This window comes from Bos grunniens, chromosome 11 (assembly GCF_055505025.1).
Source record: "Bos grunniens cultivar Pamir isolate PY7600 chromosome 11, Bosgru_T2T1.0, whole genome shotgun sequence".
In the NCBI taxonomy this organism is placed as follows: Eukaryota; Metazoa; Chordata; class Mammalia; order Artiodactyla; family Bovidae; genus Bos; species Bos grunniens.
Genome location: NC_141175.1, coordinates 8,564,913 through 8,575,879, shown reverse-complemented (window position 1 = coordinate 8,575,879; position 10,967 = coordinate 8,564,913). Strand labels below are relative to the sequence as shown.

The 10,967-nt window shown below is 53.0% G+C and overlaps 1 protein-coding gene and 1 long non-coding RNA gene across 5 annotated transcripts in view; one reads left to right on the top strand and one right to left on the bottom strand.

Annotated features, from left to right (window-relative positions):
- Positions 1–93: 93 nt before the first annotated feature.
- Positions 94–4,611, top strand: LOC147362450 (uncharacterized). Its single transcript, XR_015136248.1, has 2 exons — positions 94–443; positions 3,911–4,611. It is a non-coding gene; the product is annotated as an uncharacterized LOC147362450 (long non-coding RNA).
- The window catches only part of ZER1 (zyg-11 related cell cycle regulator), a 30,035-nt gene continuing 23,619 nt past the window's right edge, over positions 4,552–10,967 (bottom strand). For all 4 annotated transcript variants that reach the window (XM_086324599.1, XM_086324601.1, XM_086324600.1 and 1 more), the window contains exons 14-16: positions 10,743–10,840; positions 8,022–8,124; positions 4,552–6,239 (exon numbers count right to left, since the gene is read on the bottom strand). In XM_086324599.1, the coding sequence (XP_086180725.1) occupies positions 6,182–6,239; positions 8,022–8,124; positions 10,743–10,840 (259 nt within the window). In that variant the 3' untranslated portion in view covers positions 4,552–6,181. The remainder of the gene's footprint in view (positions 6,240–8,021; positions 8,125–10,742; positions 10,841–10,967) is intronic.

Here is a 10,967-nt window from a genome sequence, read left to right as displayed (position 1 = left end):
GATACGGGCTGTGGGCGTGGCCGGATCGGGCCAGCGAGGCCGCCTATTGGGCGACAGCTGCGGTTTAGTAGGCCCTCGAGCCAACAGGTGCCTGAAGAAGCTGAGGGCGGGGCCGGCGCGCGCGCAGCCGGTAACTCCCCCAGCTCCATCCTCCACCCCCCCGACCTGAGCATTCAGGTAACTTTCAAAAACCGAGCTCCCGTTGCGAGTCCCGACCCAGTCCCGTTGGAGTTCCACCACCCGCCCCCAGGCCACAGCCTCACGCATGCGTCCCGGAAGATCCAAGTGTTGTGACTCCAGGTGGCAGAATTGCGCCCGCTTCGGAGATGAGATGCTCGAAGCCTCAAGAGAGGCAGGACTAGCCCAAAGTGACTCCGAGGTGATAACTTTACCTCCGTCTACTCATTTTCAGATTTTGCAGACAGGATGAGAGCAGAGTGGAGGTACGTGGTAGCAGATTCTGGCTATGAGGGGCCCGACTGGGTCACAGCCCTAAATCCCAGTACTGCCCCTTCCTACCTGTGTGCTCTTGGGCAAGTTACAAAACCACGCGGAGTTCTGTTTCTGTCTATATGATGGAGATGATAATTGTACCCCTCCTCAGGTGGTTGGAGGACTAAATATTGGAAATAGTGTCTAGTACAGGACTGGTCGCCTCAGCTGTAAACCAGCACCTACATTGCCCAACCTAGGGTTTCAGGCTGATCTATGTAAAGTGAAAGTGAAAGTAAAGTCGCTCAGTCGTGTTCCACTCTTTGCAGCCACATGGACTGTAGCCTACCAGGCTTCTCCGTCCATGGAATTCTCCAGGCAAGAATACTGGAGTGGTACCATAAAGCCTAGTCATTCAGTACTTTCATTCCTTTACTGTGTTCCCAGGGCCTTCCCCTTCCAGCCCTGCCTTTCCTTCTTTTCCTCCCACTGATACCAACATCCACCTTCCTCCATCAGATTAGTGCCCTCCTGGCTCCGCAATATACTCTTATGACATTTGTTGTTTTTGTCAGCTCAACATCCCTTTTTCTGTTGGAGAACTGACTCCTGTGTGGATCTGGAAGAACTATGTCCCTCACTTATAGGGTGGTGGGAGAGAGACCGTGGGCCTGTGACTAGAAGGCAAACAGGGTCCTCATCTCATTATCCCCAGTGATTGGACCTAAGTGGTGGGCATGTGACTTGGCAGGGTCAATCAGAATCATTCCATGAGAGTATGCTATAGATGCGGAGAGAGAAAGGGGCATTCTTTTGGATCTCAAGCATGAGAAATAGGATATAATGGCAATTGGCAGCCAGTTTTATGCTATGTGGTGAGAGATTCTGGAAGAAGAGGAGGCCAACTATAAAGAGATGTAGAGATAACCAGCACTGAAGTAGGGAGTGAGAAACAGTCTTTTTTTTTTTTTTTAAGATATTTATTTATTTGGGTGTGCTGGGTCTTGGCTGTGGCATGGAGGATCTTTAGTTGCAGCGTGAGGCATTTTTAGTTGCAGCATGTGGGGTCTAGTTCCCTGACCCCATGTGGGATCTTCTCAGACCAGGGATCAAACCAATGTTCCCCGCATTGGCAGGGGATTGAGCTCAGGCCCCCTTCACTGGTAGTGCAGAGTCTTAGCCACTCGACCACCAGGGAAGTCTGGAGAGAGAGTCTTAAAAACATGGTCTGAGCCCCTAGATCTGACTGTTACTAAAGCTGATCTTAATACTAGATTCCCAGTTGCATTAATGAATGAAATTCCTCTTACCTTTGACTAACTTAGGTAAGTGTTTGAGTGTCTGTCACTTGCGGCTTTGTCTTAATCACTGCAATGGTTGCATGGCTTAGTGTGCCGAGTGGGGACATCTACTAATTATGGGACTTCCCTGGTGGCTCAGTGCTAAAGAATCTGCCTGGCAGTGCAGGGGACACTGGTTTGATCCTTGGTCCAAGAAGATCCCACATGCCTTGAGGCAGCTGAGCCCGTGAGACATAACTACTAAGCCTGTGCTCTAGAGCCCGAGACCCACAACTACTGAGCCCACATGTTGCAACTCCTGAAGCCTGCATGCCACAGAGCCGTGCTCTGCAGTGGAAAGCCCACACGTGGCAACAAAGAGTAGCCCCCACTCACTGCAGTGAGAAAGAGGAAGCCCACACACAGCAATGAAGACCCAGCACAAACAAAAATAAATAAATTTTAAAAAAGAAACAATCCTGAGGATTCCATGAGTCAGCCCCTATGCTGGTGTCAAAGATTAAAATAAGGTTGGACATTAGTTAAATTTGTAAGGACAGATTTTACTCAGTAAAATACTAAAATACCGCAATAGTATTTTACAATACTATTGTGGTAGGGAAGAGGATCCAACAAGAACTGAATGTAACTTTGATTTGTACAGAGGTGATTGGGTATTTTAAAGGGAGAATGAGGGAGTAGAGATGGGGGAGGACAGGGGCTTGATGAGACTCAGGGAATTGAAGACTTACAAAGAGCGGGTCAGGGTAAATGCTCATTAAGCCAACTGTGTCTGCTAGCTGGCAGCAACTGAAGTTAGGCTTCTGTCCTCCCTTGGAGACTGGGAGACAAAGGCCTGATCCTTCCTGATGATTACATTTTAAAGGGATGGCTTTCAGGTCCTTGAGAAAGATGCTGCTGAGTTATAGGAGGTACAGATACACCTCAGAGGGACAGAGGAAGCATTCACAACTTTAAGCTGTTTTTAGTAAATGCTCTAAGAAAGGCTGTTCAGATGTTAAACAGAAAATTCATTTTTTTTTTAATATAATTTAATTTTTTAAATTTTTTGCTATGCTGAGTCTTGGTTGCTGCATGGACTTTTCTCTAGTTGTGGTAAGCAGAGGCTGTTCTCTCTAGTTGTGGTGTGCAGGCTTCTCATTGCCGTGGCTTCTCTTTTTGCAGAGCACAGGCTCTGGAGCATGGACTTCAGTAATTGTGGCACATGGGCCCCGTAGCTGCGGCTCCTAGGCCCTAGAGCACAGGCTCAGTAGTTGTGTGGGCTTAGTTTCCGTGGCACGTGGGATCTTCCTGGATTGGGGATCCATCCTGTGTCTCCTCCATTGGCGGGCGGATTCTTTACCACTGAATCACAAGAGAAGCCCCAAACAGTAAATTCTCTTGGCAGCCTGGAGGTTTCTTGGGCAGGCGCTTTAACAGGGGCAGGGAGGGGGGTCGGTCAGGTAGGGTCATCTTCCAGGTGTGATTCAGGGCTGTTAGAAACTCTAGGTGTGAAGTCAGAGGAGGGAGTGGATGAAATCCCTGGAGCTGAAGAGTTTGTAGTTTTCATAGGCCGAGGTTGAGGCCTGGTGGAGAAGAGGGCATGGAGCTGGCTCCAGTCTGGTCTAGCAGAGAATCTCTCACTGGGCGCTGGGGACACACCCACTTGGCACGTGTGGAAACAGGTCCACCTGATCTGGGACCAGCGCCTGGACTGTTTGTTCTTGGGGAAGAGCTCTCCACCGTTGGGTGTGGCCTCAGTACTACCTCGGGGGCATGGAGAGCACTGCTGAGAGTTACTCTGGGACAAATAGCCGGTGTAAACGCGGACTCTGCTGGGCAAAGCCCAGTCACCTCACGATTTGGCCCCAGCTCCTTCGTCCCCTCCTGTTGGCGCCCCTGATCCTTCCCTCTGCTGTAGCCACAGGGGCTGCTTCATGGTTCTCCCTGAAAGGCCCTTCTCCTGGCAGAGGCCCTCTGTCTAGGACCCCCCTTTTCCTGGCCCTCTACAGCCAGGCCTGGCAGCCCAGTCTTCCTGCTGGATTCAGCTCGAAGGTCTCCCCTTGTGAAAAGCCTCCCCTGCCCGCACCGGGACAGCAGTGCTGCTGGCCCGCCCGAGGGGCCTGCTCTGTGTTCCCTTCTCCCTGCTTCTCACACACCATCATCATCTCGTATTTAACATTTGTCTCTACCATCAGACAGCCGTTGGAAGCAGGGACCCTGTTGGTCTGTGGCCAGCTGGACCCTCAGTGTCTGGGCACAGGGGTGTGGAGAGACCGCAGAGGAAAAGCAGGTGTTCCAGCCCCATCTGCTACTGCCGAAGAACGAATGCTTTTGAACTGTGGTGCTGGAGAAGACTCTTGAGAGCCCTTTGGACTGCAAGGAGATCCAACCAGTCCATCCTAAAGGAAATCAGTACTGAATATTCATTGGAAGGACTGATGCTGAAGCTGAAGCGCCAATACTTTGGCCACCTGATGCGACTCATTTGAAAAGACCCTGATGCTGGGAAAGACTGAAGGCAGGAGGAGACGGGGACGACAGAGGATGACATGGTTGGATGGCATCACCAACTCAATGGACATGAGTTTGAGTAAACTCCGGGAGTTGGTGATGGACATGGAGGCCTGGCATGCTGCGGTCCAAGGGGTCACGAAGAGTCGGACACGACTGAGCGACTGAACTGACCAAACTGCCACCTGTCCCCTTGGGCCGGGCCCACAAACTGACCCGATGCACCCTCCCGTCACTGCTCTCGCCCTCTAGGCCCAGTGCCCAAGCCAGCCCAGGCCCCCTCTCCATGGCCCCATCCCTTCCACAAAAAAAAGACACTCCGCTCTTCTCCACTTTGCACAAAAATGTATTTCTGTGACATCCCAAAGTACAGACATTTACCCAGGCCCCGGCTGGTAAAGCGATGCGATGAGCTCTGCCTGGGGTCTGGCACAGGCCATGTGAGCATGGAAGGGAGGGCAGATGGGGCCCGTGTGCTGAGCGGAGGGGCCACAGGGCAGCTGGCCTTTCCCAGGGCTGGGGTGTGGGGGGAAGACCCCAGGGGAAGAAAACCGGGTGCCTCTCCCTGGGCTGCTCATCCCGCCTGTTCTGTCTGGAGGCAGGAATGCCAGGAGAATCGGGAGCACAGGCCCAGGGAAGGAGGGATGAAAAGCCACCCCTTAAGGGCCGCCTACAGTCAGCTCTGCTCCCCGGCCCCTTGTTCCAGACAGGGCCTCCTCCCTGCTGTCGGTGCCATGAGAAGCACTGGAGAAGCATCAGAGTGATGTCAAGGGAGGACCACAAGTTGTTTTTGAGATACATTTGTGTGTCTCACACACTTCTCTGAAACCCAGTGCAGAGGTTTCCAAGGGGAAGCCTGGGGGCAAGGCGGGAGAGGGTGGATGCTGGTCTGGAGGTGTCTGCCTGTGGCCGCCAAGGAAGGCTGGCGTGTGGACCCCCCTGCCCGTGGGAGAGGTGTGGGCTCCTCTGGGCCACGGGGCAGGCAGGGGCGAGTGAGGCAGGCTCAGTTCTGCTGGTGGGGTGCCTGGGCACCGTGGGGGCTGCAGGCTGATGAGGGGTGGGGAGTGAGAGAGCAAGCCCCTGGCCCCCGGAGCTGTTGGCTTCCAGGGCGGGAGGCGGGTGGTGGGGTGCGTAGGTTCCGGGTATGTTTGGCGGAAGGGGCAGTGGAGTCTGCCCGGATTCTGACCAGCCCTGGGCTGGGGCCTTCCACAGCCTGGGGCCTGGTGGGAGACTAGGACGCAGCCTCCATAGCAGCGTGGCCTCAGGCAGGCCTGGCCAGAGGGCAGCAGAGCCACTGGGCGCCTTGAAGGCCCTCTGGGGCTGGGACTGCCTGGACCAAGGCAGGTACGGCTCACTTCCTCACCCCAGAGGCCCACAGCCGGGAGCACCAAGGCATTGGGGAGACCCAGTGGGGTTAGTTTTTAATCCCCAAACCCCATCAGCTGCACCGAGGAACCTAGACGGCGTTCTCGGGCTTCGGTGGGTGGGTTAGGAGGCTGGAGTGGGCTCTTGGGGGCCCCACTGCCTCTCTGAACGGGAAGCGAGGCCAGGGTCGGAGATTACAGGGCACGGGCTGGACACTCACAATGTTAGAGGCATTTAGTCTGGCAGGGGTGGGAGTGAGTGTGGCAGCGATGAAGGCTTTGAAAGTAGGGGCTTGAGGATGGCCAGGGAAGCTGCAAGGACTCAGGGGGTTATTTCTTTTGTTTTTGTACAGAAATCATACACACAAAACTTCACACTTCCTAACCAAAAAAAAAATAATATATATATATATATAATATATATATCTCACTAATGTTAAGGAAAAGCGTCGGTTGTGCAAAAGTTCCCCTGTGTCCCTTCGTCCAGTGGGAGGCTCCCCGGGGCGTGGGGATCTGCCAGCTGGGAGGCTTGAGCGCGCTTCCTCTCGACCTCGTGGTCCAGAGCAGTGGCGGGCCATGGTGGCGGAGGCCTTATCTGGACGTGTCCATGTTCTCCTCTTTAAAGTTACTGCAGTGCTCAATAACCTTGCTGGAGACAATGGGAGAAAGAGGATTGGAGGGTGGGCTTGCACTGGGGTGGGCTCAGCCCCTCCCAGCTGATCAGGCTGCTGGATTTGTTGGCAAGTGTTAACCATCATGCTGACACTGAATGAGATGATGTGTGCCGAATGGCTGGCAGAGTGGCCGGCGTGTTTGGGGTACCCAGGAAATGGTACTTGGGGCCACGAATACTTTCAGCCCCCTGTCCTCCCCCTCATACCTTCCCATGTCTCAGCACCAGGGCATCTGTGGTCAGGGGCTTCCCTGAATCAGCTCAGGCCTGACCCCCAAAACCCTCTGATCTTTTTCAGCAACATCGTCCTTCACTTTTTCCCTGCCCACCCAGGCCTTTTTCTTCCCCCGAGTCTACTGGTGGTCCCCAAACTGGCTGCACATGAGGTTCACCCAGAGATCCTGACCCAGCAGGATCTGGGCGGGTCTGGGTAGGGCGAGGGCAGCTGTCCTTGCCCAAGTACAGGGGCTCCACACCCTGCAGGGGCAGGTCCCAGTGCAGTGCTGGGAACCACCCCTCATCCTCAGACCTCCAGTGTCTCTCCCACTCTATCTGGCCCTTGGGAACTGCTGTCAGGTGTCATCCTGAACCCTGGACAGCCTTCCCACTCACACTAAGCCTCTGGCTTGGTGGGGGGAGTGGTGTTCACTGCAGCCTCTTTGTGCCAAAGAGGCGCCACACTGCCTTTTAGGAGTTAAGGGACGCCTGGGGTGGGACAGGACTTGTGGACTTCTCCTAAGCACCCTGCCCTCAGGCTGGTCAGCTCAGGTACACAGCTCAGGTCCTACAAAGATTTCAAAGTGGGTGGGGTAGGTTACGGGTCAGTCTTAGCCAGTACTTCTCAAATCTCATAGAAGCTCTGTTGACAATGCATATTCCCAGGCCCACTGCCCAGACACGCTGGAAAAGAAAATCTGGGGTAGGCCCTGTACATTTTTAACAATCTTTTTAGGTGATCCTTTGGGGAGATTAAGTTGGAGAACCACTCATTTTTACCATTCACAAACTCAGACAAATCTGTCAATTAAATGTTTAAGCAGTGCCTTTTGCCAAAAATAACTGCAGAAACAGCCAGTGAGTCCTTCTCTGGGGAGACTCTGAACTCCAGGCGCCGCCCCCCCACCCCACCATGACACTTTCTATTCTACACTGTCTTTAGAACCAGGGTAAACTTAACTACGTCCCCTTCTAGAAGGGATCCTGGAGGAAGCACGGTTGTCACTGATGATCGCGATACGCAGCGCCCCTAAGGGTCTTTCTCGTGCACTGATGGCTGTGAGACTCCCGTAGATGATAGCTTAGACCCGGAAGTGAAAGCCACGGTGCAGTGGAAGGCCTGTGTCCAGGACCTGCACGTTCAGAGACTTGTGCATTCTGCCCAGCCTTAGAACACGTTTTACCACACTGTGTCCTTTCTTTAGTTGGAATGTCTTTGGCCAAAAATAAGGACAAATTCTGACCTGACTTGCTAATGCCCAGGGATGAGAGGACGGGATTTGTTGGGAATAAAGGAAAACAAAACTTACAAATGCGGGCAACGATGCTGTTCAGAGCTTGATCATCTAGTTTCTGGCCACGTGGTGGCCATTACGACACTCAGGGAGGCCCCAGCTGGACATCAGTATGCTGTCTGCCTCCACTCTCAGCTCTGAGTCGCCCCTGGGAATGTTAGCCATTCCCAACCACGAGAGGGCCCAGCTGTGTGCCCTTGGCTCCCCCAAGTCTAGGCTCCAGGCAGAAACACTGCCAGTCTCTCACCGGGCCATTTCCTTGGTCTCCTGCCGCGCGGTCGCCATCTTGATCATGTCCCTCAGGAGGGGCATCCCACCTTCTTTGATCAGCAGAGGGCAGTACTTGTCCGCTGTGGGGGGGCGGTGAGGGCAGACAGCACGTGATCAGGGTGGGCCTTCTATTAGCCTGTGGCCCCGAAACCCTCCCCTGCTCTGAGGACGGCCCCCCTAGGACGGGAGATGAAGATGTGGGCCTGAGTGAGGGCGCGGCTGCAGGAGCCATGTTGGCCCGGCCCCAAGGCCAAGTTCCTGAGGCCACCTGGGGGAAGTGAGGGGTGAATCCCTTGGGAAAGGCTCTTCCCTTCGCTTAGTGGTGGCATTTCCCCCCAAATGTCACCCACTCCAGCCCCTTCTATTCTCTGAGAAGTGTTTGTAAAAACAGGGACTTCCTAAGCACTGCCCCCGGGGTGTCTTGATTCAACAGATTCAGGAACCTGTATTTATGTGCACTTTTAACAAAATATCTCCAGGGGATTCTGGGACCCGGGGCGGAAACTACCAGGCCTGCCCACCACAGAGCTTCATGGTTCACTCCCACAAAGAACATTCTAGGGCTCGGGATCCAGGGCTGTATAGACACTTCAGGGAGAACATGGGCATTTCAGTGGCTTCTAGCAGCTGTACAGTATACTATGATATACTGGAACTATTTTTTATCATCTCCATTTAATGATGAAAGAGCTGAGGTGCAGAGAAATGAAGTAGCCCACTTGAAGTCACTCGAGAGGCCTGTCTGAGAGAGTCCTGGCTCAGAGCTCTTCCCACCTGCCACGCTGCCTTTTTGAGGTAAGGTGCTACTTTTTAGTAAGACTAACCTCAAGGAATAATAAAAAAATTGGCTGAGCTGGTATGTGCCAAGTGCTCTTCTCGGCATTTTACATGTCTTATTTCACAGCAATCCTATGAGGTAAGTACTATTATTAGCCCATTTTAAATATGGGGAAAATGAGGCCCAGAGAGGTTGAGAAACCTGCTCAAAGTAGCACAGGCAGTCTTCCCCCAGGGCCTGCCTTTTTTTTTTCTGGTTTGTTTATAAATGTTTATTAAAATGGAAAGCTGTTTGCTCATCTCTCCCATGAGCATCCATCCAGCTGCCTGTCACCTGGTAAGGTATGTGACTGCTGCTGTCATAAATGCTTTTGGAATCTTCAGAATAACAACGTATCTGCTTTTGCTTTAAAAAAGTCCTTGTTCCATGCCTTGCAAGCCAACTCTTCTCTTTCAGTTCAGTTCAGTTCAGTCGCTCAGTCGTGTCTGACTCTTTGTGACCCCATGAATCACAGCACACCAGGCCTCTCTGTCCATCACCAACTCCCAGAGTTCACCCAGACTCACGTCCATCGAGTCAGTGATGCCATCCAGCCATCTCATCCTCTGTCGTCCCCTTCTCCTCCTGCCCCCAATCCCTCCCAGCATCAGAGTCTTTTCCAGTGAGTCAACTCTTCCCATGAGGTGGCCAAAATACTGGAGTTTCAGCTTTAGCATCATTCCTTCCAAAGAAATCCCAGGGCTGATCTCCTTCAGAATGGACTGGTTGGATCTCCTTGCAGTCCAAGGGACTCTCAAGGGTCTTCTCCAACACCACACTTCAAAAGCATCCATTCTTCGGCATTCAGCCTTCTTCACAGTCCAACTCTCACATCCATACATGACCACAGGAAAAACCATAGCCTTGACTAGACGGACCTTTGTTGGCAAAGTAATGTCTCTGCTTAACCCTTCTCTTTACACCTTTATATAAAAGGTCTCCCAAATGTTCACTCCAAACAAGCTATCCATGGATAAACACATATATGCAGGAACAAAACAAGTTGGTCTGAACACATCAAAGTTTCAAGTCTACCCCCTTCAATTTCCACCTAATTCTGCGGAGGGCCTGCACTCTCATCCCCTCTGCCTGCCAGTTAACAGGACTGAGTGGTATCCAGGCACCAGGGCTCAACACTTTCCACTGGTTCTCTTTTCCCATCAACCTTATGAAATAGGCATTATCATCTCCATTTTACAGAGGAGAAAATCAAGGCCCAGAGAGATTAAACTACCTGCCCAAGATCACATAGCTAGCAAAGCAGAGCACCAGGGGAAAGCCTGGCCTGCCGTCAGAGTCTCTTAGTGCTATTCCCTCCTTCTCCTCTCCCTGAAAGGCACTGAGCACAGGACTCGGTCCAGGCTCTTCTCAGGGAGGGCGGGGCACTCTTGGAGAAAATAAGTGAGAGTTGTTCTCAAGTTCTCTCCTGTCCTCTCGGATGTCTGTTTCCTCAGGGGTTAGTTCTGGTTTGGGTTGGTCTTACCCTGCCTTACAGAAGGCACAGAGATTTTTATTGTCTATTTTTTTGGTTGCGTGGTGCAGCAGGCAAGATCTGTTTCCTGACCAGGGACTGAACCTGTGCCCCCTGCAGTGGAGGCATGGAGTCTTAACCACTGGACCACCAGGGAAGTTGCAGCATGGGGATTTCTGACTACCCACTCATCTGAAGCAGGAAATAGTAAGGAAGCTGCGTGTGTGGGGTCTCTGGATGGGCCTGCCAGGCCTGCTTCTGCCGATGAGGCAAGAGCGAGCCATGCTGCTGGGTGTCCCACTGATGCCAGAAAGAGGTGACGGGGGTGCGCAGACACTGACGCCAGCTCTCACAGCGCTCCCACCCGGATCATCGTGGATGAGGGAGCCAAGGGCCAGGCGGGTACTCACGGTAGACAGACACCAGGTTGTAGAGGGCCCAGGTGGCCCAGTGCTGGCTGACAGGCGAGATGCCCTGGGGAAGGAGGCGGAGAATTGGCTCAAATGACCTGCAGGAAGAAAAATCAAGGTCACTTTTGATGCTGGGCATTGGCAGGGTGCACTGGGGGCTCCTCCTTGCTGGAGGAGGGTCTCATAATGAGCAGGCCAGCAGGATGGAGGGGACACAGTTGGAGA